Source organism: Pecten maximus, chromosome 7 (genome assembly GCF_902652985.1).
Source record: "Pecten maximus chromosome 7, xPecMax1.1, whole genome shotgun sequence".
NCBI classification, from domain to species: domain Eukaryota; kingdom Metazoa; phylum Mollusca; class Bivalvia; order Pectinida; family Pectinidae; genus Pecten; species Pecten maximus.
In genome coordinates, this window is record NC_047021.1 from 15,131,480 (window position 1) to 15,159,036 (window position 27,557).

The 27,557-nt window shown below is 38.0% G+C and overlaps 1 protein-coding gene across 1 annotated transcript; it reads right to left on the reverse strand.

The window, feature by feature from the left end:
• Positions 1-3,110: 3,110 nt before the first annotated feature.
• LOC117331719 lies at positions 3,111-25,224 on the reverse strand. Its single transcript, XM_033890573.1, has 9 exons — positions 24,963-25,224; positions 24,166-24,241; positions 23,152-23,970; positions 21,347-22,156; positions 19,397-19,583; positions 18,012-18,174; positions 15,690-15,831; positions 4,545-4,652; positions 3,111-4,096 (listed from the first exon to the last, which is right to left on the reverse strand). Exons 3-9 carry the CDS (start codon positions 23,402-23,404, stop codon positions 3,678-3,680), a joined length of 2,082 nt encoding a protein of 693 aa, XP_033746464.1. The 5' UTR covers positions 23,405-23,970; positions 24,166-24,241; positions 24,963-25,224; the 3' UTR covers positions 3,111-3,677.
• Between the last annotated feature and the right edge of the window lie 2,333 nt (positions 25,225-27,557).

Here is a 27,557-nt window from a genome sequence, read left to right on the forward strand (position 1 = left end):
ATGCACTGACAAAGTGAAATTTGAAGTATTTTTCGCAACATGCGGTTTAAACTTAAAATTACATTCACACCTCATATTGATTGGGGTTGTTTAATCATACCCGATCAATTGAGTTATCAGAAAACTAACAAAAACACTAAAAAACACAGAATGAAGCCTTCGTGTCAGGCAGTGCATACACAACGCGGGATCTGTAAACAATGTGACGTCATTGGAATGTACACGTTGCAACAATGTACAACAATGTATATTTTACATGAATACACAAATGAGCAACAAAACGGGACGCAACATTAACCCACATGCGAAATGAAGTCGCAAGAGTGCTGACAAAGATTTTCTATAAATAGTAATGGTGACCTTAACCTTGACCTTGGCACCCTGAAACACGAACTCGTTCGAGGTATTCCCATGCTGGACCCATAAATGAAGTTTTGTCAGGATCTGTTCAGAAATGAAGTCGCAAGAGTGCTGACAAAGATTTTCTTTAAATAGTAACGGTGACCTTGACCTTGACCTTGGCACCCTGAAACACGAACTAGTTCGAGGTATTCCCATGCTGGACCCATATATGAAGTTTGGTCAGAATCCGTTCAAAAATGAAGTCGCAAGAGCGCTGACAAAGATTTTCTATAAATAAATTACGCTGACCTTGACCTTGACCTTGGCACCCTGAAACACAAACTCGTTCAAGGTATTCCCATGCTGGACCCATATATGAAGTTTGGTCAGAATCCGTTCAAAAATGAAGTCGCAAGAGCGCTGACAAAAAGTGAACATACGTACGTACTTACGTACGAACGGAACGCTATATCCCCTCCCCGACTTTCGTCGCGAGGGGATAACTATAGTAAAGTTTACCCCCTCCCCAGGGGCAAACGTGAGACCCCCAGGGTCATGAAGTTCGCAATTTTGGTAATTTAAAAGCACAATAAGACCCTTCCATCTATGAAGAATGTTTGATTCCACCATATCATAGAGTAGAGATTGAAGAAGATTTTTGAAGTTTTAGTCAATTTGACCCTTTTTAGCCCCACCCATCAGCCCCTGGGGTCAATCAGGGCCAACATGTGCATACCATCAAACTGTTATCACATGCTGATAATGTCAACCAGGTTAAAATGAATTCCAACACAAATCCAACAAATAATAGTCCAAAATGTGAGAAGATTTTTGAAGTTTTAGTCAATTTGACCCTTTTTGGCCCCACCCCTCAGGCCCCTGGGGGTTGGGGACCATATAATTCACAACTTTGGTTGACCTGTAGGCATAGAATTATTATAGGTTATTGAATTTGGCTAAGCGGTTTTGAAGAAGAAGTTGAAAATGTAAATTTGTCTTTGTCTCAGGTGACCTAAAAAGTCTAATTTCAGTAACAGTGACATTCGTGGGTGAACTTTCGACCCCAAACTCATTCCCACTCTGTATTACATCATAAGCTAACATTGTATGAAGTTTCAACCAAATCCATCAATCCTTTCTGAAGTTATGTTCTGAAAACCAAAATTTGACTAAAAATATCTAGGGGACTAATACGACTCTCTTAGTAACCACTAGATATTTAATGAAAATAATGGCATTTTTTCATGCTTATTTTGAAATAATGGCTTTTTTATGTTTTCTCCAAAGATATTGAGAACATGCATAGTATTTTTTTGCAACAAATTAAGCAAAAGATGACGCAAAGATCACTCATGTCAGTTTTCATGACAACTACATGTAGTTCATTATTTCCTGACCATGTCATATCCCCTCAATGAACCCTATTACAATTGGCCTAGTGACAAACATCCAACACAAACTAATGACTAGGGGATACAATCAAACCCCTAGTCATTGACCAAATGAAACTTCTAGCAGTTTTAAAAGGGACTTTGCCAAATCAGATCATTATGAACATTTGATACATTCAAAATTTAGGAGATTATCAAGATCTAATCATGAATGATTTTTTACTGTTACTAAAATTACATTTCTTATAGTTCTGTCATTAAACAAGTTTATTTCATGTAATAGTCATACATAAAAATTACATACATTGTCCATGGCAAAAAGAAACAATAAAACAATATACACTGTCAAACCTTTCATATGTGATTTAAGGGAGCCAATGAAAAAGGTCACATATTACGGGTACCATGTAGTCTCTTAATGCAGGAAAAATGAAAAGGGGAATTAGATAAAATAAATGAAAAATATAAATCTTCTTATTTTGAATTAATTCCTTATAATGCCAATGACAATGAATTAAAAGAATAACCCCATTTGCACAAAAGTTTTAAAAGATTTTTTTTTCATTTTTATTAATTTGTATTTTTTTTTTTTCTTCATTTATTACCGTTTTTAGAGAAAATAAAGTTTTGGTATAGCAAATGATACTACAATAAGTATTGTAATTTAACATTTAAAAATAATTAAATAATTTGAAAATTATCATTTAACTATTATATTTGAGCATTTACAATTATAAAACCTTATAACAATTAAGGATAAACATAATATCTCAGACTGGTTTGTTTGTTACAAAGTTTCAATTACACATTTGTAACATATAATAATGACAATGATAAATAATAAATATATAAAAGACTTTAATTTTAGGTCAATAATTGACTCCAATAACAAGTGGTCAACAGTATATATATATGTTCAATGTACATGCATCATGTACAACTGTAGTTGTAGTCAGACCAGACCATACAGATTTAAAAGCAAATTCAATATTTCATATTAGAATCTGTATATAAATCGGGGATATTAGAATAATGTTTGCTGTTCACAGGTATATGTAGTAAAACATATAATTAATGTCATATCACACGATGACGAGGTAACCAACACTCAAGGCTTTTACTTGATTATCATGTCTGTTGCATACATAATTTATATAGAAATCTTTTTTTTTAATCAAATATTATCAAAAGTTTAGTTATTCAGTAGTTATACAAACTTCATGTACACATTTAATTAATAACTAAATCTTGTACATAATCATGAAGTGTTTTATAACTCACTATAATTTATGTACTAATCGAATGACCAAACTTCTGATATTAAAATACATGAAGTAATTATAGATTATATATATTTACAATACAAATCATCTCAACACCCAACGTTTGAAAAAAATGTAAATGTTATCAAGGCCACAATAGTCGAGTGTTGGTAAAGTGTGGCACAGCTTGGTCAATCTATCAACCTCTAAAACATATCTCATTGTGTATTGTGCTAAAGGAGCATTGTTTAAATCCATGAAACCTTTACAAAAAATATTATAAATTGGGTTACCATGATTACAATGAGTAATATAGATACTTATAGATCATACTTTAAGATACTTTATGTGTAATCAAGACATGTTTTGTTTTTTACTGAAGGAAAACCAAACACCAGGAAAACATTAATCTGCAACCATTCTGTACAGAAACACGGAGTCAGAGTAAGGATACATTCTCTAATCAGAATTTAACTTAGAGTGTAGATGTGAATCTTTCCAATTTAATTACCAGTCTCATTTGTTGCACTTATTGATAACGTGACAATGTATGTTCAGTAATTGATAAAGTGACAATGTATGTTCAGTAATTGATAAGATGCAACAAGACACTGCCCTCACACTTAATGACATTGACTGACTAAAGTATAGCTGCGTTCCGTGAAATTAAGTCTATAAAGATTTAGTCGACGTCATCCTCCTGGTTGTCCAGTTCTTGTTGTTCTTTGTGAAATTTAGCATACTGGGCCATCATGTTAACAGCATTAGTCCTCAGAAAACAATTAGCTTTATTAATATACCTAGAAGTAAACAAAGAGGTTTCCTGTAGTGAAATAATTTCCCAATGTCCATCAGCTCCACACTGCCGGTCTACATCTCGGTATTCATCTGTAAGTGTAGTTGTTTCAGTCTGGACCATATTTTCGCTGTTTACAGCCAGTTTTCTAGAGGTAAAATCTCCAGAGTTAAATGAATCCTCTTGATGAGATTGTACTCCCTCATTTCCTAATAGACTCTCCAAATCATTACTGAGTGAAGGACCTAGCATTAGCTCGGTTTCCGACTGCCATGATTGGTCGTCTATGGAGCTTGGTAAGTCACCTGTTTAACGAAGATAAAACATGGTAGATAATTAGCTAATCATGTAATCTCATCCTCGAATAGATTTATACTTTCTAGCTCTTTTAATTATATTTATACCTATAGGCCTATATCACAGCAATATGATATTATCAAATTATATTGGTCTGAGCCAAGATCATCAAATAATTGACACTATAATTGATGATCTTGGCTCTTATACAAACAATTATAGTGTCAATGATATGATGATGTTATTAGTTATTATCAGACACAATTTCAGTCATTGTAAAAATGACTGCATACTTTGCAGAAATCTGTGTTTCATAAACAGATAACGGATGTCATTTCAGTATACATGATGTGCTTCACCCTAAAGCATTTCTTTACACATTGTAAAGATACCATGTATTGTCATCCAATCAAGGTAGGATTAATCTTTCTAAGAACAAACAAATAGAATACTTACCAGTACTTTCATTTGTGATTTGGATATATCTGTCTTTCTGGTCAACATCCTCTGTACCTTCCAAGTTTGTTTCCTTACTTATATCAAAGCAGTTTTCTGGGCCACCACCTACAATGTCACACATTTAGAGTATTATTCTGGGCCATCACCTAAAATGTCACACATTTAGATTATTGTACTGGGCCATCACCTACAATGTCACATATTTAGAGTATTATTCTGGGCCATCACCTACAATGTCACACATTTAGAGTATTATTCTGGGCCACCACCTACAATGTCACATATTTAGAGTATTATTCTGGGCCATTACCTACAATGTCACACATTTAGATTATTGTTCTGGGCCATCACCTACAATGTCACATATTTAGATTATTGTTCTGGAGCATTCTGTGATAAGTAAAATAATTTAATCACATTTGGGTCTTTAGGGGAGGGGGTTGAAAGGTGCGGTGGAAAATGTTTAGGCTCAATAATAATCATTTTCAGACACATATATATTATTTTTACTGTATGATCAAATTAATTAAACTGAAACAATTTTCTTTTCAGTTCTAAAATTACTGAAGTTGTAATTGGCATCAGTAACTGTTGTGAATGCCATATCTGAAAACATTGGCACAGTATAGCTCACATTCATTTGATGAATTAGGTTTTAATTCCGTTTTAAGTTGTATTGTTATATAGTCCTACCTGTATCTGTATGTGTGGAGACTGGAGAGCTGTACTGTTATATAGTCCTACCTGTATCTGTATGTGTAGAGACTGGAGAGCTGTACTGTTATATAGTCCTACCTGTATCTGTATGTGTAGAGACTGGAGAGCTGTACAGTATGTTATATAGTCCTACCTGTATCTGTATGTGTGGAGACTGGAGAGCTGTACTGTTATATAGTCCTACCTGTATCTGTATGTGTGGAGACTGGAGAGCTGTACTGTATGTTATATAATCCTACCTGTATCTGTATGTGTGGAGACTGGGGAGCTGTACTGTATGTTATATAGTCCTACCTGTATCTGTATGTGTGGACACTGGAGAGCTGTACTGTATGTTATATAGTCCTACCTGTATCTGTATGTGTGGAGACTGGACAACTGTACTGTATGTTATATAGTCCTACCTGTATCTGTATGTGTGGAGACTGGGGAGCTGTACTGTATGTTATATAGTCCTACCTGTATCTGTATGTGTGGACACTGGACAGCTGTACTGTATGTTATATAGTCCTACCTGTATCTGTATGTGTGGAGACTGGAGAGCTGTACTGTTATATAGTCCTACCTGTATCTGTATGTGTGGAGACTGGAGAGCTGTACTGTATGTTATATAGTCCTACCTGTATCTGTATGTGTGGAGACTGGAGAGATGTACTGTATGTTATATAATCCTACCTGTATCTGTATGTGTGGAGACTGGAGAGCTGTACTGTTATATAGTCCTACCTGTATCTGTATGTGTGGAGACTGGAGAGCTGTACTGTATGTTATATAGTCCTACCTGTATCTGTATGTATAGAGACTGGAGAGCTGTACTGTTATATAGTCCTACCTGTATCTGTATGTGGAGACTGGAGAGCTGTACAGTATATAGTCCTACCTGTATCTGTATGTGTGGAGACTGGAGAGCTGCACTGTACTGTTTTACAGTTCTACCTGTATCTGTATGTGTGGAGACTGGAGAGCTGTATTGTTATATAGTCCTACCTGTATCTGTATGTGTGGAGACTGGAGAGCTGTACTGTTATATAGTCCTACCTGTATCTGTATGTGTGGAGACTGGAGAGCTGTACTGTTATATAGTCCTACCTGTATCTGTATGTGTGGAGACTGGAGAGCTGTATTGTATGTTGTATAGTCCTACCTGTATCTGTATGTGTAGAGACTGGAGAGCTGTACTGTTATATAGTCCTACCTGTATATGTATGTGTGGACACTGGAGAGCTGTATTGTATGTTATATAGTCCTACCTGTATCTGTATGTGTGGAGACTGGAGAGCTGTACTGTTATATAGTCCTACCTGTATCTGTATGTGTGGAGACTGGAGAGCTGTACTGTATGTTATATAGTCCTACCTGTATCTGTATGTGTGGAGACTGGAGAGCTGTATTGTATGTTATTAGTCCTACCTGTATCTTTATGTGTGGAGACTGGAGAGCTGTACTGTTATATAGTCATACCTGTATCTGTATGTGTGGAGACTGGAGAGCTGTACTGTTATATAGTCCTATCTGTATCTGTATGTGTAGAGACTGGAGAGCTGTATTGTATGTTATATAGTCCTACCTGTATCTGTATGTGTGGAGACTGAAAAGCTGTACTGTTATATAGTCCTACCTGTATCTGTATGTGTGGAGACTGGAGAGCTGTACTGTTATATAGTCCTACCTGTATCTGTATGTGTGGAGACTGGAGAGCTGTATTGTATGTTGTATAGTCCTACCTGTATCTGTATGTGTGGAGACTGGAGAGCTGTACTGTATGTTATATAGTCCTACCTGTATCTGTATGTGTGGAGACTGGAGAGCTGTACTGTTATATAGTCCTACCTGTATATGTATATGTGGAGACTGGAGAGCTGTATTGTATGTTGTATAGTCCTACCTGTATCTGTATGTGTGGAGACTGGAGAGCTGTACTGTATGTTATATAGTCCTACCTGTATCTGTATGTGTGGAGACTGGAGAGCTGTACTGTATGTTATATAGTCCTACCTGTATCTGTATGTGTGGAGACTGGAGAGCTGTACTGTTATATAGTCCTACCTGTATCTGTATGTGTGGAGACTGGAGAGCTGTACTATTACATAATCCTACCTGTATCTGTATGTGTGGAGACTGGAGAGCTGTACTGTTATATAGTCCTACCTCTATCTGTATGTGTGGAGACTGGAGAGCTGTACTGTATGTTATATAGTCCTACCTGTATCTGTATGTGTGGAGATTGGAGAGCTGTACTGTTATATAGTCCTACCTGTATCTGTATGTGTGGAGACTGGGGAGCTGTACTGTATGTTATATAGTCCTACCTGTATCTGTATGTGTGGTGACTGGAGAGCTGTACTGTTATATAGTCCTACCTGTATCTGTATGTGTGGAGACTGGAGAGCTGTACTATTACATAATCCTACCTGTATCTGTATGTGTGGAGACTGGAGAGCTGTACTGTTATATAGTCCTACCTGTATCTGTATGTGTGGAGACTGGAGAGCTGTACTGTTATATAGTCCTACCTGTATCTGTATGTGTGGAGACTGGAGAGCTGTACTGTATGTTATATAATCCTACCTGTATCTGTATGTGTGGAAACTGGAGAGCTGTACTGTTATATAGTCCTACCTGTATCTGTATGTGTGGAGACTGGGGAGCTGTACTGTATGTTATATAGTCCTACCTGTATCTGTATGTGTGGTGACTGGAGAGCTGTACTGTTATATAGTCCTACCTGTATCTGTATGTGTGGAGACTGGAGAGCTGTACTATTACATAATCCTACCTGTATCTGTATGTGTGGAGACTGGAGAGCTGTACTGTTATATAGTCCTACCTGTATCTGTATGTGTGGAGACTGGAGAGCTGTACTGTTATATAGTCCTACCTGTATCTGTATGTGTGGAGACTGGAGAGCTGTACTGTATGTTATATAATCCTACCTGTATCTGTATGTGTGGAGACTGGAGAGCTGTACTGTTATATAGTCCTACCTGTATCTGTATGTGTGGAGACTGGAGAGCTGTACTGTATGTTATATAATCCTACCTGTATCTGTATGTGTGGAGACTGGAGAGCTGTACAGTATATAGTCCTACCTGTATCTGTATGTGTGGAGACTGGAGAGCTGTATTGTATGTTATATAGTCCTACCTGTATCTGTATGTGTGGAGACTGGAGAGCTGTACTGTATGTTATATAGTCCTACCTGTATCTGTATGTGTAGAGACTGGAGAGCTGTATTGTATGTTATATAGTCCTACCTGTATCTGTATGTGTGGAGACTGGAGAGCTGTACTGTTATATAGTCCTACCTGTATCTGTATGTGTGGAGACTGGAGAGCTGTAGCTGTTATATAGTCCTACCTGTATCTGTATGTGTGGAGACTGGAAAGCTGTATTGTATGTTATATAGTCCTACCTGTATCTGTATGTGTGGAGACTGGAGAGCTGTACTGTTATATAGTCCTACCTGTATCTGTATGTGTGGAGTCTGGGGAGCTGTACTGTATGTTATTAGTCTTACCTGTACCTGTATGTGTGGAGACTGGAGAGCTGTACTGTTATATAGTCCTACCTGTATCTGTATGTGTGGAGACTGGGGAGCTGTACTGTATGTTATATAGTCCTACCTGTATCTGTATTGTGGAGACTGGACAACTGTACTGTATGTTATATAGTCCTACCTGTATCTGTATGTGTGGAGACTGGACAACTGTACTGTATGTTATATAGTCCTACCTGTATCTGTATGTGTGGAGACTGGAGATCTGTACTGTATGTTATATAGTCCTACCTGTATCTGTATGTGTGGAGACTGGACAACTGTACTGTATGTTATATAGTCCTACCTGTATCTGTATGTGTGGAGACTGGAGAGCTGTACTGTATGTTATATAGTCCTACCTGTATCTGTATGTGTGGAGACTGGAGAGCTGTACTGTTATATAGTCCTACCTGTATCTGTATGTGTGGAGACTGGGGAGCTGTACTGTATGTTATTAGTCTTACCTGTACCTGTATGTGTGGAGACTGGAGAGCTGTACTGTATGTTATATAGTCCTACCTGTATCTGTATGTGTGGAGACTGGAGAGCTGTACTGTATGTTATATAGTCCTACCTGTATCTGTATGTGTGGAGACTGGAGAGCTGTACTGTTATATAGTCCTACCTGTATCTGTATGTGTGGAGACTGGGGAGCTGTACTGTATGTTATTAGTCTTACCTGTACCTGTATGTGTGGAGACTGGAGAGCTGTACTGTTATATAGTCCTACCTGTATCTGTATGTGTGGAGACTGGAGAGCTGTACTGTATGTTATATAGTCCTACCTGTATCTGTATGTGTGGAGACTGGAGAGCTGTATTGTATGTTATTAGTCCTACCTGTATCTGTATGTGTGGAGACTGGAGAGCTGTACTGTTATATAGTCATACCTGTATCTGTATGTGTGGAGACTGGAGAGCTGTACTGTTATATAGTCCTACCTGTATCTGTATGTGTAGAGACTGGAGAGCTGTATTGTATGTTATATAGTCCTACCTGTATCTGTATGTGTGGAGACTGAAGAGCTGTACTGTTATATAGTCCTACCTGTATCTGTATGTGTGGAGACTGGAGAGCTGTACTGTTATATAGTCCTACCTGTATCTGTATGTGTGGAGACTGGAGAGCTGTATTGTATGTTGTATAGTCCTACCTGTATCTGTATGTGTGGAGACTGGAGAGCTGTACTGTATGTTATATAGTCCTACCTGTATCTGTATGTGTGGAGACTGGAGAGCTGTACTGTTATATAGTCCTACCTGTATATGTATATGTGGAGACTGGAGAGCTGTATTGTATGTTGTATAGTCCTACCTGTATCTGTATGTGTGGAGACTGGAGAGCTGTACTGTATGTTATATAGTCCTACCTGTATCTGTATGTGTGGAGACTGGAGAGCTGTACTGTATGTTATATAGTCCTACCTGTATCTGTATGTGTGGTGACTGGAGAGCTGTACTGTTATATAGTCCTACCTGTATCTGTATGTGTGGAGACTGGAGAGCTGTACTATTACATAATCCTACCTGTATCTGTATGTGTGGAGACTGGAGAGCTGTACTGTTATATAGTCCTACCTCTATCTGTATGTGTGGAGACTGGAGAGCTGTACTGTATGTTATATAGTCCTACCTGTATCTGTATGTGTGGAGATTGGAGAGCTGTACTGTTATATAGTCCTACCTGTATCTGTATGTGTGGAGACTGGGGAGCTGTACTGTATGTTATATAGTCCTACCTGTATCTGTATGTGTGGTGACTGGAGAGCTGTACTGTTATATAGTCCTACCTGTATCTGTATGTGTGGAGACTGGAGAGCTGTACTATTACATAATCCTACCTGTATCTGTATGTGTGGAGACTGGAGAGCTGTACTGTTATATAGTCCTACCTGTATCTGTATGTGTGGAGACTGGAGAGCTGTACTGTATGTTATATAATCCTACCTGTATCTGTATGTGTGGAGACTGGAGAGCTGTACTGTTATATAGTCCTACCTGTATCTGTATGTGTGGAGACTGGAGAGCTGTACTGTATGTTATATAATCCTACCTGTATCTGTATGTGTGGAGACTGGACAACTGTACTGTATGTTATATAGTCCTACCTGTATCTGTATGTGTGGAGACTGGAGATCTGTACTGTATGTTATATAGTCCTACCTGTATCTGTATGTGTGGAGACTGGACAACTGTACTGTATGTTATATAGTCCTACCTGTATCTGTATGTGTGGAGACTGGAGAGCTGTACTGTATGTTATATAGTCCTACCTGTATCTGTATGTGTGGAGACTGGAGAGCTGTACTGTTATATAGTCCTACCTGTATCTGTATGTGTGGAGACTGGGGAGCTGTACTGTATGTTATTAGTCTTACCTGTACCTGTATGTGTGGAGACTGGAGAGCTGTACTGTATGTTATATAGTCCTACCTGTATCTGTATGTGTGGAGACTGGAGAGCTGTACTGTATGTTATATAGTCCTACCTGTATCTGTATGTGTGGAGACTGGAGAGCTGTACTGTTATATAGTCCTACCTGTATCTGTATGTGTGGAGACTGGGGAGCTGTACTGTATGTTATTAGTCCTTACCTGTACCTGTATGTGTGGAGACTGGAGAGCTGTACTGTTATATAGTCCTACCTGTATCTGTATGTGTGGAGACTGGAGAGCTGTACTGTATGTTATATAGTCCTACCTGTATCTGTATGTGTGGAGACTGGAGAGCTGTATTGTATGTTATTAGTCCTACCTGTATCTGTATGTGTGGAGACTGGAGAGCTGTACTGTTATATAGTCATACCTGTATCTGTATGTGTGGAGACTGGAGAGCTGTACTGTTATATAGTCCTACCTGTATCTGTATGTGTAGAGACTGGAGAGCTGTATTGTATGTTATATAGTCCTACCTGTATCTGTATGTGTGGAGACTGAAGAGCTGTACTGTTATATAGTCCTACCTGTATCTGTATGTGTGGAGACTGGAGAGCTGTACTGTTATATAGTCCTACCTGTATCTGTATGTGTGGAGACTGGAGAGCTGTACTGTATGTTATATAGTCCTACCTGTATCTGTATGTGTAGAGACTGGAGAGCTGTACTGTTATATAGTCCTACCTGTATCTGTATGTGTGGAGACTGGAGAGCTGTACTGTATGTTATATAGTCCTACCTGTATCTGTATGTGTGGAGACTGGAGAGCTGTACTGTATGTTATATAGTCCTACCTGTATCTGTATGTGTGGTGACTGGAGAGCTGTACTGTTATATAGTCCTACCTGTATCTGTATGTGTGGAGACTGGAGAGCTGTACTATTACATAATCCTACCTGTATCTGTATGTGTGGAGACTGGAGAGCTGTACTGTTATATAGTCCTACCTCTATCTGTATGTGTGGAGACTGGAGAGCTGTACTGTATGTTATATAGTCCTACCTGTATCTGTATGTGTGGAGACTGGAGAGCTGTACTGTTATATAGTCCTACCTGTATCTGTATGTGTGGAGACTGGGGAGCTGTACTGTATGTTATATAGTCCTACCTGTATCTGTATGTGTGGTGACTGGAGAGCTGTACTGTTATATAGTCCTACCTGTATCTGTATGTGTGGAGACTGGAGAGCTGTACTATTACATAATCCTACCTGTATCTGTATGTGTGGAGACTGGAGAGCTGTACTGTTATATAGTCCTACCTGTATCTGTATGTGTGGAGACTGGAGAGCTGTACTGTATGTTATATAATCCTACCTGTATCTGTATGTGTGGAGACTGGAGAGCTGTACTGTTATATAGTCCTACCTGTATCTGTATGTGTGGAGACTGGAGAGCTGTACTGTATGTTATATAATCCTACCTGTATCTGTATGTGTGGAGACTGGACAACTGTACTGTATGTTATATAGTCCTACCTGTATCTGTATGTGTGGAGACTGGAGATCTGTACTGTATGTTATATAGTCCTACCTGTATCTGTATGTGTGGAGACTGGACAACTGTACTGTATGTTATATAGTCCTACCTGTATCTGTATGTGTGGAGACTGGAGAGCTGTACTGTATGTTATATAGTCCTACCTGTATCTGTATGTGTGGAGACTGGAGAGCTGTACTGTTATATAGTCCTACCTGTATCTGTATGTGTGGAGACTGGGGAGCTGTACTGTATGTTATTAGTCTTACCTGTACCTGTATGTGTGGAGACTGGAGAGCTGTACTGTATGTTATATAGTCCTACCTGTATCTGTATGTGTGGAGACTGGAGAGCTGTACTGTATGTTATATAGTCCTACCTGTATCTGTATGTGTGGAGACTGGAGAGCTGTACTGTTATATAGTCCTACCTGTATCTGTATGTGTGGAGACTGGGGAGCTGTACTGTATGTTATTAGTCTTACCTGTACCTGTATGTGTGGAGACTGGAGAGCTGTACTGTTATATAGTCCTACCTGTATCTGTATGTGTGGAGACTGGAGAGCTGTACTGTATGTTATATAGTCCTACCTGTATCTGTATGTGTGGAGACTGGAAAGCTGTATTGTATGTTATTAGTCCTACCTGTATCTGTATGTGTGGAGACTGGAGAGCTGTACTGTTATATAGTCCTACCTGTATCTGTATGTGTGGAGACTGGAGAGCTGTACTGTTATATAGTCCTACCTGTATCTGTATGTGTAGAGACTGGAGAGCTGTATTGTATGTTATATAGTCCTACCTGTATCTGTATGTGTGGAGACTGGAAGAGCTGTACTGTTATATAGTCCTACCTGTATCTGTATGTGTGGAGACTGGAGAGCTGTACTGTTATATAGTCCTACCTGTATCTGTATGTGTGGAGACTGGAGAGCTGTATTGTATGTTGTATAGTCCTACCTGTATCTGTATGTGTGGAGACTGGAGAGCTGTACTGTATGTTATATAGTCCTACCTGTATCTGTATGTGTGGAGACTGGAGAGCTGTACTGTTATATAGTCCTACCTGTATCTGTATGTGTGGAGACTGGAGAGCTGTACTGTATGTTGTATAGTCCTACCTGTATCTGTATGTGTGGAGACTGGAGAGCTGTACTGTATGTTATATAGTCCTACCTGTATCTGTATGTGTGGAGACTGGAGAGCTGTACTGTATGTTATATAGTCCTACCTGTATCTGTATGTGTGGTGACTGGAGAGCTGTACTGTTATATAGTCCTACCTGTATCTGTATGTGTGGAGACTGGAGAGCTGTACTATTACATAGTCCTACCTGTATCTGTATGTGTGGAGACTGGAGAGCTGTACTGTTATATAGTCCTACCTCTATCTGTATGTGTGGAGACTGGAGAGCTGTACTGTATGTTATATAGTCCTACCTGTATCTGTATGTGTGGAGATTGGAGAGCTGTACTGTTATATAGTCCTACCTGTATCTGTATGTGTGGAGACTGGGGAGCTGTACTGTATGTTATATAGTCCTACCTGTATCTGTATGTGTGGAGACTGGAGAGCTGTACTGTTATATAGTCCTACCTGTATCTGTATGTGTGGAGACTGGAGAGCTGTACTATTACATAAGTCCTACCTGTATCTGTATGTGTGGAGACTGGAGAGCTGTACTGTTATATAGTCCTACCTGTATCTGTATGTGTGGAGACTGGAGAGCTGTACTGTATGTTATATAATCCTACCTGTATCTGTATGTGTGGAGACTGGAGAGCTGTACTGTTATATAGTCCTACCTGTATCTGTATGTGTGGAGACTGGAGAGCTGTACTGTATGTTATATAGTCCTACCTGTATCTGTATGTGTGGAGACTGGAGAGCTGTACAGTATATAGTCCTACCTGTATCTGTATGTGTGGAGACTGGAGAGCTGTATTGTATGTTATATAGTCCTACCTGTATCTGTATGTGTGGAGACTGGAGAGCTGTACTGTATGTTATATAGTCCTACCTGTATCTGTATGTGTAGAGACTGGAGAGCTGTATTGTATGTTATATAGTCCTACCTGTACCTGTATGTGTGGAGACTGGAGAGCTGTAGCTGTTATATAGTCCTACCTGTATCTGTATGTGTGGAGACTGGAAAGCTGTATTGTATGTTATATAGTCCTACCTGTATCTGTATGTGTGGAGACTGGAGAGCTGTACTGTTATATAGTCCTACCTGTATCTGTATGTGTGGAGACTGGGGAGCTGTACTGTATGTTATTAGTCTTACCTGTACCTGTATGTGTGGAGACTGGAGAGCTGTACTGTTATATAGTCCTACCTGTATCTGTATGTGTGGAGACTGGGGAGCTGTACTGTATGTTATATAGTCCTACCTGTATCTGTATTGTGGAGACTGGACAACTGTACTGTATGTTATATAGTCCTACCTGTATCTGTATGTGTGGAGACTGGACAACTGTACTGTATGTTATATAGTCCTACCTGTATCTGTATGTGTGGAGACTGGAGAGCTGAACTGTATGTTATATAGTCCTACCTGTATCTTTATGTGTGGAGACTGGAGAGCTGTACAGTATATAGTCCTACCTGTATCTTTATGTGTGGAGACTGGAGAGCTGTAGCTGTTATATAGTCCTACCTGTACCTGTATGTGTGGAGACTGGAGAGCTGTACTGTATGTTATATAGTCCTACCTGTATCTGTATGTGTGGAGACTGGAGAGCTGTACTGTATGTTATATAGTCCTACCTGTATCTGTATGTGTGGAGACTGGAGAGCTGTACTGTTATATAGTCCTACCTGTATCTGTATGTGTGGAGACTGGAGAGCTGTACTGTATGTTATATAGTCCTACCTGTATCTGTATGTATAGAGACTGGAGAGCTGTACTGTGATATAGTCCTACCTGTATCTGTATGTGTGGAGACTGGAGAGCTGTACAGTATATAGTCCTACCTGTATCTGTATGTGTGGAGACTGAGGAGATGTCTTTCAAAGAGCTGTCTTCATCACTACTTCCATCATCAGTAACCTTTCTTTTCCCAGTTTGTTGTGTTGATTTCTTCCATTGATCACAAGGATGTCCAGTTTTCCATTCCTTGGTTGGTTCAGCAGACTACACCAATAATAGTGTGTAGGAATGTAAATGTTTAGTTTGAATTAGAGTATGGCAATATGAGAATGCCTCACACTTCTGTGTAAACCATTTCAATGATACTTTCTCTCTAAGTACTGGTTATTGAGATGTACTATCATAAGGCATTAACATTTCAAGATGGGAAGATAACTTCTAAAATAACTGTCTGTTTAACATTTTAAAGCCAAATATCCCAAAAAAATGTTTACATTTAGAGCTCTTTACAGTTTCAGACATAATATAAACCTGACAAATTATCTCGGATCAAAAACTGGAGGAAGATGTGTATTTATGAAAGCATACAGGAAGTTCACAAAAATAACAAGAGGACCTGTATCGCTCACCTGATTGGATTTGACCAAACACCAAAATATGTTCATGTTCAATTTCGTAATAGCGTTATTTGTTAATGTCTAACAACACTATATAGTTGTGGAGAAGGGACCTCAACTGTTTCAAAGATAAAACCCAGAAACGCAGTCAAGTCTCCCTCGGGGAGTGGATCGGATTGTTTTCACAACATGTCTGTGTTTCAAGTAATTAAGTCCCCTAGGGGTGGGGAAAGACCCAAGGGCCTATTTCTACAACAGGATTGTGGTTATCTCATAGTGCCCAGCGATGCTATTATGGTGATGGGTTGGGAATCTCAACAGTTTCAACACTACAAAAAAAGTGTTTATAGCAATATGACCAAATTGCTCACTTTTGGCCCTGCCCCTCAGCCCCCTGGGGGTCAGTTGGACCATTTGTAGCTTTTTGAATCCCAAATCCTTAGGGATGCTACCAGTCGGATATGAGTGATATTCATCACTTATACTACCAGAGAAATAGTTCTTTATAGCAATATAGGCACATTGATTCCTTTCTGTCCCACCACCCTTCAGGCCACTGGGAGTTGGGGTGTCAGCTCTACCATTTATTCAATTCTGAATCCCTACTAGATAGGCATATCCAGTCAAATATGAGTGATATCCATTGTTTGGTTAAAGGGAAGATGCCGATTGCATCAATTTAACCAAATTTACACCTTTTGGCCCCGCCCCTCAGGCCTCATGGGGGTCAGTCCCACCACTTTTGAATCCCCATCCCAAAGGGATGCTACCAGGCAAATATGAGCAATATTCATTGCTTGGTTTAAGAGAAGAAGTTGTTTATATCAACATAGCCAAATAGATCAATTCTGGTCCCGCCCCTCAGGTCTCAAGGGGCCTGGTCAGCCCGACCATTTGTACAATTTTTAATCCCCACCCATAGGGATGCTACCAGTCAAATATGAGAGATATCAATTACTTGGTTTCAGAGAAGAAGTTGTTTATTTCATTATAACTAAATAGACCACTTTTGGCCCCGCCCCTCAGCACTCCAGGGGGTCAGCCACACCATTTGTACAATTTTGAATCCCCATCCAATAGGGATGCCACCAAGCAAATATGTGTGATATCCATTGCTTGGTTTCACAGAAGAAGTTGTTTATTTCAATATAGCTAAATAGACCACTTTTGGCCCTGCCGCTCATGCCAGGACCTTGGGGGTTAGCCCCACCATTTGTACAATTTTGAATCCCCACCCCATAGGGACGCTAACAGGCAAATATGAGCAATATTCATTGCTCGGTTTCAGAGAAAAAGTTGTTAATATTAATAGAGCCAAATTGGCCCCTTTTGGCCCTGCCCCTCAGACAGATTCTGCCAAAAAGAAATGAAAAAGGGACTTGAACATTGTCAACTTCTTCGATCTAAAATTTTATTGTTGTTTTGTTGTATGCATATTGCTGTTTAACATTTCAAGATGGAGAGACAACTCCTAAAATAGCTATCTGTTTAACATTTTAAAATAGGGACATTACACCTCAAATAACTATCTTTTTAAAATTTCAAGATGGGGAGAAAACTCCGAAAATAACTATCTGTTTATCATTTCAAGATGGGGGACAACTCCTAAAATAGCTGTCTGTTTACTTACCTGGGGTGGGGGTAAGAGAGATCATGAGTACTAATTAATGACCCTACATAGTGCAGCTGACTTTCAGCTATTTAATTATTGTCTAGTCTTCTCAACAGGTTCTTAAGACCTCATCATATCTGATCATACCTCTATCAAAAGACACATTTGCCAGTGCTGTTGAGGAGATATAAACTCACCTGGTTGAAGTTGAAATTACTAAGTTTGGGAGAGGATAAATCATTAAATGACCCAGTACTAGTTGTAGGGGTAGTACTGGTAGAATTCGCTTCACTATCTGCCGTCATGTCATCTTCGTTTGTTTCCTGTGGTGTTGGTGTACCCATCTTAGGCTGGTGTGATCTACCGTGGAAAAAAGAATGCATTTTATGGTATAGTATATAACATACCAAACTTATAGTAAAAAGCCAGCATGTACTGAATATTTACCCTGTAGTACGTAAAACTTAACTAAAAGTGCATTTTTCTTTTTTTATTATCTTCTACTAGGGAACAACCAACCAATTAAAAAAATATATTTTTGAAACAGCCCCTGTATATAGGGAACAACCAACCAATTGAAAAAATATATTTTTGAAACAGCCCCTGTGTATAGAACGTTGAGCCAAGGATAAAATGTCTGGCAGCCACTGATTGGCCAGTATGTTATGAAGTGAGAAAATAGATATGTAGCCTGATAGGTAACTATCAATAAGAAATGTTGATATAAATTTCTTAAGTCCGATTGTTTTTTTTCCCAAAAGTTCACGTAATAATAGTAAACAGGTAAACATTTAAGATTTTTGAGAATTTTTACTGCGAAATTCACCTATTTTCAAAATGGCTACCCTGGAGAAAATTTGAGCTGAAGGACCCAACTTTTTTTTTTGATTAGGTGTTATATCAGACCCTAAACTTTTGTTATAAACCATAATCGTCATATTCAATTCAAGAATTTGAATGAAATAATCCAAAACGTTAACACTAAGGTCTATGGGAAAACAATTGGTTGGTTGGTCTCTATAGAAAGTTGAGCCAAGGATAAAATGTCTGACAGCCACTGATTGGCCAGTATGTTATGAAGTGAGAAAATAGATATGTAGCCTGATAGGTAACTATCAATAAGAAATGTTGATATAGATTTTCGTAAGTCCGACTGATTTTTTTCCCAAAAGTTCAGGTAATAATAATAAACAGGTAAACATTGAAGATTTTTGAGAATTTTTACTGCGAAATTCACCTATTTTCAAAATGGCTACCCTGGAGAAAATTTGAGCTGAAGGACCCAACTTTTTTTTTTGATTAGGTGTTATATCAGACCCTAAACTTTTGTTATAAACCATAATTGTCATATTGAATTCAAGAATTTGAATGAAATACTCCAAAACGTTAACACTAAAGTCTATGGGAAAACAATTGGTTGGTTGGTCTCTACTAGCAAGTTTGTCATGCATGTGATGCAATCTACTTTTATGGACTTTTTCGTTAAAGAAATAACATGTATACATGTGTATTAGACTTAGTCATCTCCCAATACTTATATTGTGATTTCATTATCAAGCAAATTGGAGAACATGGCACTTACTTAGAAATCATTGTTGAATCGGCCATGATGGCTTGAGAGTGTTTCCCAATCACTACACTATTAGCACCATAGACATTAATGGTGGGTTGGACCTTTTTAGTCTGCCGTGGTGGCTGTTGTCTCTCTGGTTTCTCATAGTGATGGTGGTGGACAACAGTTAAAACAGGCATTTTACTACCGTCAGCACCTTAAAAAGGAAAGAAAATTGTGTTTCTCTTGGTACATATTTATTTTATAAGTCACAGTTGAATTGGCAGTGAGGCAAATACTGTTGTGATGAATTTAAATCTGATGTGTAACAGGCTTAACATAATTACTCCAATTCCTCCATTTGTAAGTGAATGTACATGAAATTATCCTCCTCTAGATGAGCATGATTATAATAGATATAATCAGTCATATCTGCCAGGTATATAGGTAGCAGTGTACAGTAAAAATGCCCAATTTTGAAAAATATGACACATGTCTTAGATATGTAAACATTGCCAGTTAACCCTACATATAAACTCTAATAAAGTATATATATTGTAATCTGAAAAACATTTGCAATTTTAATACAGCGCTGAAGGATAAGTTAACTGATATTTTCTGTGATTTTTAGAGCTGTGAATACCATGGTAACAGCTTAAAAAATGCTCAAAAATTGCAAAATATTATGATATTTGACCCAAAATACCACAATTCTCTACACAATTTTTTTTCTGAAACCTATTTAAAATTAAATATCTCTATCCCAAAGACAGAATTAATCTTGTTTTGACATATGTTGTAAATTAAGTTTTTCCGCTATCTCACATTTACTGTGGGCATCCATTTTTCGCTGTAGGTAAAACTAAATTTCCTGTGTAAACACACTTGCGGAAAATCCGGAAATTTAAAATCCGGAACCAATTTATTAATTTTTGTTTTAACAAATGTGAAGCCTGTATGTACTTCTTCATACTGAATATACCAATTATAGTGTACATTTATTTTTTCATTTTTTATGCATATCATAAAACAGGAGTTATTTGCTTAACAAAAAAATTGCCCATGGCCAGGCTGTCCTACTGTAGTGTGCTACCATATCGTAATGAAGCGTATTTGCCAGGTATATATTGTAATGAAGCGTATCTGCCAGGTATATTTTGTAATGTATCGTATCTGCCAGGTATATATCGTAATGAAGCGTATCTGCCAGGTATATATATTGTTACAGTAATGGATTGTATCTGCCAGGTATATATTTCAGAATTGAACTGCTTTCAGTTGGCATTCATGGACTTATGAATGCCAACTGGATAAATTTAAAGGCAAATTTAATGAAGCACACCACCATGAAATTTTAAAATGTTTTATCAATGTATATAAATCTTCATACATTTGGATCAAAAACACTTGTAGTGCATGATATAAAATTGTGTTTATAATGTTTATAATTTGATCTTTTTTTACTTTGATTTATCACATAACTGGCCTGTTCTTAAAACCATCAACGTTATTTGGCCACATCATAAATATGATAAGACATATTTTTCACTATTGTGATAACACAAATACTTTAAATTATTTATTTCACAATGAATATGTGACATCACACAACTGTCTCTGTAGAGAAGTATATGAGCTATTAGAGTTGAAATTTGCCTGTCTTACATAGAAATGAATTTGCAAGTGTTTTACTTCATAGTTTATTCTTATAAGTAGGAATCTAAATCTAACACATGCGGCTTTGTATTACTATGGAATTTATCAAACTTGATAAGTACTGAGTAATGTGATATGATACTCGCCTGAAGATTTGTCGTTAATCAAATTATTGAACTCATTTGATAAACTCCATATATTACAAAGCCACGAATATAAGTCAAGATCCCCTATATATAAAGTGATAGCATCACAATTAACTAGTGATGTTTTATATAAGAGGCTTTAGTGTAATGTATAAGTGTGCACAATAGGTATACTCACCTGCTAGCAAATGGTATAGGTCCTGAGGGCTGCCAAAAGGTTTTTCATTGTTCAGGTTAGAAGGATCCGGTGAATCAACAGGATGACTACCATCAAAGTTTTTTGGGGCAGGATTGCCTGCCATTACACCTCTGGCAGTAGCCCTACCTCTGTATGATACAGTGTGTTCCAGGACCTTACTCTCATTGTTCAAGCTATCCTTCGATATTGTGTTAAGAGGAGATTTTGAATTCACTTTAACCGCATCAATGCTGGGCATGCTCTCAACCTCAGGATTGCCGGCCATTACACCACCAGCAGTAGGCCTACCGCTGTATGTTAAAGTATGCTCCATGACCTCACTGTCATTGACCAAGCTATCCTTGCTCTCAGTCTTTTGATAGTCTAGGTTTCCCAAAGCTGCATTGCCCGAATCATTCACTAGACCAGTGGTGTCAAGACTCGACTCCCTGGAATCTTTTCCTGACCTGTCGGATTCATCTGTTGATGACAAGTCTTCTTGACCAGTCGTAGAGCCATATCCAGAATCTGTTAATTTTGAGGCTGTTGCCTTGCTCTCTTTGTATTTGTTCTTTGAAGATTCTACAACATTACCTGTGACATCCTCTTTAGGACCAGCAGCTTCAGCAACATGACCTGTTACTTCTTGATTCTCTGATGGTTCCCCTGAGTGATGCTCAGTTTCTCCACGCTGGTGATTTGGTTTGGACTCTGAACTTTTCTCTGGGTTGTTTAATCCAGTATTTTTAGATTCATCAACCTTCAGACAAGTCTCTTGTGTGATACCCTCTTCCACAGTGTTTGAGGATGCTGAGAATGAAATGAATTTTTCTCTTGTCAATATTTCATTTTTAAGACACTGGTATTTCAGTCTGTATTGACAGAGATACTTATCTAATCCTTAAACATTTATTTAATTTTCTTGGTTTCTCATAAAGAGGGAAAATTATAAGAGGCTTTCCTTTAAAATGTGATCTAAACAAAAAAAAATTCTTTTTGGTACATAATTATCTTTATAAAGTCACAGTTGACTGCCAGACAAATATTAGTCCTGTTTTGATGAATTTACAATAAAAGTTAATTTAATGTTATACTATACCGGCTTAATTATCATACTCCAGCAAGAACATGTTTTGTGAATGTTAGCTATCCTCCTCTAAATGAGCATATTAACATTTTGCTGATTCAGAATCAGATAAATATTAACATTATTTGCCAGGTATGTATTGTTATCTATATCAGACACATAAAAATTATGTCAGAAAAATCACTTTCATAACTTTTAGATCAATAACACTTAATGTATCTGTTTTATTTATATAAAAAATGTATAACATATAAAACTGACCTTTCCCGCCATGTCATAAATATTGTAGACAAATAACACTATATATATCTGATAGATATCTTATCATGTCTCAATGAATCTGTAAAATCACATGATTGTATCTACAGAGAAAAATGAATCACTCCCCAAGTCACAATTTGTCTCTATTTATAGAAATAAATGTGAGCATTTTTGACGAAAGGATCGCAGAATAGGTACAGTATATCAAATTATTGACCTCCCTTAAAAATTCCATAACACAAAGGCATCATATAAGATCACCCATGTATAACATGGAAACACAAAGGAAAACATTTTCAATCCCTAATTGTCCTCTGACCAAGCCACAATCACAAAATCAACACACTTTCAAATCTTAAGCCATAAAAATCTGATGTACCACTGCACCAAATTGACATCTTTACAACCTGTACCAGAAACGTTGTGTAGCATTAATGTGTACAATAGGTATACTCACCTGTTAGCAAATGGTGTCCGTCCTGAGGGCTGCCTAAACGTTTTTCATTGTTTAGGTTAGAAGGATCCAGTGAATCAACAGGATGACTACCATCAAAGTTTTTCGGGGCAGGATTGCCTCTGGCAGTAGTGTGTTCCAGGACCTTACTCTCATTGTTCAAGCTATCCTTCGATATCGTGTTCAGAGGAGTCTTTGAATTCACTTTAACCGCATCAATGCTGGGCATGCTCTCAATCTCAGGATTGCCTGCCATTACACCTCTGGCAGTAGCCCTACCTCTGTATGATACAGTATGTTCCAGGACCTTACTCTCATTGTTCAAGCTATCCTTCGGTATTGTGTTCAGAGGAGTCTTTGAATTCACTTTTACCGCATCAATGCTCAGTATGCTCTCAGTTTTTTGAGAGTTTAATGGTGCATTGCCTGAATCATTCACTAGACTAGTGTTGTCTAGACTCGTCCCCCCGGAGTCTTTTCCTGACCTGTTGGATTCATCTGTTGATGACAACTCTTCTTGATCATGATCAGTTGAAGAGTCATATCCAGACTCTGTTAATTTTGAGGCTGTTGCCTTGCTCTCTTTGTATTTGTTCTTTGAAGATTCCAACTGATCTTCTTCTATATCATCAGAATCCCCGACATCCTCAGGAGGCAGAGCACCCTCAGCACCGTGAGTCTTGATGTCTTTATCCTCTGATGTTTCCCCTATGTGAGAACAATGAGCAGGTTTTATCTCTGGGTTTTTCTCTGGGTTGTTTAATCCAGACACAGCAGTATTTCTGGAATGTGCAATATTCCTCTCCAGAGCGTTTGAGGATGCTGAAAATGAAATCATTTTTTCTCTTGACAATTTTTCATCTTAAAGACACAAAGGTGTTTTTGTCTGTATGGATCAAGATGCCTTATATACTATTCTTAAACATTAAATTTTCTTTAATTACAAAACATATAATAATAAATTGTGCGTTCTTTATTGCAGACAAAACAACAGAAACATGTAACTGATTTAAATACCTGGACTTCCTTCAATGCTGGTTACGACACCACCATCAATTACTGTCTGGCTTTCATTTCCTTGAATTGGATTTGGCTACAAGCATAAGATGTAGACAAATTAAGTTTATTGATAGTTATTGATTAAAATCAATTGAGTAATATCATGTAGTGCTACAACATCATATTTTTCAGGGAAAGCTAGAAACTTGATCTTAACAAAATTTTCCATTTACCAGGGTAATTTTTTTCTTGGAAAAAATGAAATTTTAAAGAGTTATATATAATATTTTATTATTCTGTTAATATGATTTTTCTTACTACCTCATCAAAAATGTAGGTCTGTTATTATACTTGGGTACAAAATTATATTTAGGTGGAACTTTAAGCATTTTGACAATTGAGTTGTTTTCTTGTCACACTCTAAACACTATTTTTAGCTACATGTACCCTCAATACTGTAGATAATCCTCATTCGTCATAAAAAAAGTAGAGACAGGTCTGGAAGATCAGTCTTTTTGTTTAAATTGTCCCTAAATCCTTTGAAGTAGAGAAAAAAAACAAAAGGACACAACTTATTTTGGGTGAGCCTATAGAGCTTTAAACTAAACAGAAGGTCACTAGACTGAGTTTAATTATAAAGGACCCCATTATATAGTAACCAGTGCAAGCCCTACCAACAGATACAACAAACAGATACAAATACTTATAATACAAATACTTACAATACAAATACTTGTAATACAAATATGTCAATACCTGTTTGGATTCCCATATTTATTTTAATTAATGTACTTCTATTAGTATCCTGAACTTACCACAAAGGACAGCTGGCTGCTACTTGACTGGTTACTGGTAACTTCAAAACCTGTTGATGTGGATGTGGTACAGACAATGTCAACTGCTTCATTCTTCAGTTGTTTCTCCAGGGGAGTACTAGTTTTTGCATTTGAAACAACCTGAGTATCTACAGGCAACTGATGGCCACCTTCGCTGGGTGAAGCATGTCGATTTGGTGGGAAATATGTTGACCGTCTGCAGAAGTAGCATATGAATGTCTCCAAGAAGTAGTATATCGATTTTCATGATGCATTGAGGACCTGTTCCTATGGTATGCAATCGATTCTTCTTGCTTTTCCCTGTCCTTGAATGCTTTCATGATAACATTCTTTGCAACCCGCTCTTTCCATCTTGCATTCTTCTCTAAGTCAAAATATTGGATAATACTATGAATTGCTACCAGACCTGTAAAACTGACTTTTTTAGCTGTTGTTTGAACAGGCATGACAGCATTTTCCTTTTGGCGTAGAACACATTCATGAAGAAGATTTAGGTTTCTATTCATGCTGTTTGCGAATTGAGATATTTTTGAAATGTGCTCACTGATTTCTGTATCATCCATGAACCTTGTCAGACAAATCAGCTCTTCCACTATGCCAGTGAGAGTTTTGTCCTTCATGAAATTATCAGTGATATAAACCAATATTTTCATACATTTTGCCAACATATCATCAGCTTTTCTGAATATGTTATCTCTTTGTGAAACATCTGAATCATCATACAGATATATCTGAGCATCAATGTTACATTGACTGGCCAACTCTTCTCAACCATGGAATGAAATGAGCATTCACCTTATCAAAATCCTCCTTGGTATATATGACTACCAAATCTACTAGTAAAAGGTCTGACTCGGAGTCTGGTTCTCCAGTATGGCCTGGTAATGAGGTGTCTTGTGGAGCATATGGTACAGAATCATTGTCTAAATCAGTCCCTTCTCCGACATGTTTATCTTGTCCTTGATTATTTTCCAACCTTTCTTTCTTTTCAGTTTCCATTTTAGAACATTCTTGATTTTGGTGACGACTACTTGACTTGAAATTGGTTTTGGGCCCTGCTCCATTATCATTGGATTGCTTGCTTGCCATATTTTGCTAAAGTTGAAACAAAACTGAAATGAAACATCAATTAAAAATTAGTTCATTTTATCTTAAGGTCAACACAAATTTAAATTCCTGAATAAAGGCAATTGACAGATTATTCATACCAAATATGATTTCAGTATGGGGTCATATTCTAAAATTCAAGGACTGACCATGTACAGTAAAACAAGAGTTCTGAGAACTCCTGTCTGAATTAAAGCCCCATAATCAAAACAGTTATAATTGAACATATAAGTGTAAGGTAGATTTTTTTGTTAATCAAATAACTCCTGTATTATGATATGCATAAACAAGAGGCCCAGCGGGCCTGTATTGCTCACCTGGTTTATTTGAGCAAACATAAAAATAATGTTCATGTTATATTTGTTAATGTCTAACAATGCTACATTGTATAAGTATGATTATGGGGTGAAGATCTCAACTGCTTCAAAGATATAACCTAGAAACGACTGTGTTTAAAGAAACCTATTAAGTCCCTTGGGGGTGGGGAAACACCCCCGGGCTTATTTTTACATCAGGATTGTGTTCATCTTTTGATCTTAATTGTTTCAAAAATGCAAAAAGTCCTTTAGAGCAATAGTCAAATTGACCCCTTTTGGCCCCGCCCCTCAGGCCCCTGGCGGGTCAGCTCTATCATTTGTATAAATTGAAATCCCAGCCACCTACGGATGCTACTGCGGAAATATCAATGTCATACATTGCTTAGGTCCAGAGAAGAAGTCGTTAATATCAATATTGCCAAAAGAACCACTTTTGGCCCCGCCCCTCAGGCCCCTGGCGGGTCAGCTCTATCATTTGTATAAATTGAAATCCCAGCCACCTACGGATGCTACTGCGGAAATATCAATGTCATACATTGCTTAGGTCCAGAGAAGAAGTCGTTAATATCAATATTGCCAAAAGAACCACTTTTGGCCCCGCCCCTCAGGCCACTGGTGGGTCAGCTCGATCATTTGTATAAATTGAAATCCCAGCCAACTACGGATGCTACTGCTGAAATATCAATGTCCTACATTGCTTAGGTCCAGAGAAGAAGTCGTTAATATCAATATTGCCAAAAGAACCACTTTTGGCCCCGCCCCTCAGGCCACTGGGGGGTCAGCCCCATCATTTGTATAAATTTGAATCCCAGCCACCTACGGATGCTACCACTGAAATATCAATGTCATACATTGCTTAGATTCAGAGAAGAAGTTGTTAATATCAATACATATGTACTGCCAAAAGAACCACTTTTGGCCCCGCCCCTTTGGCCCTTGGGGGGTCAGCCCCATCATTTGTATAAATTTGAATCCCAGCAAACTACAGATGCTACTGCTGAAATATCAATGACATGCATTGCTTAGGTCCAGAGAAGAAGTCGTTAATATCAATATTGCCAAATGGACCCCTTTTGGCCCCGTCCCTCATGCCCCTGGGGGGTCAGCCCCATCATTTGTATAAATTTTATTCCCAGCCACCTAGGGATGC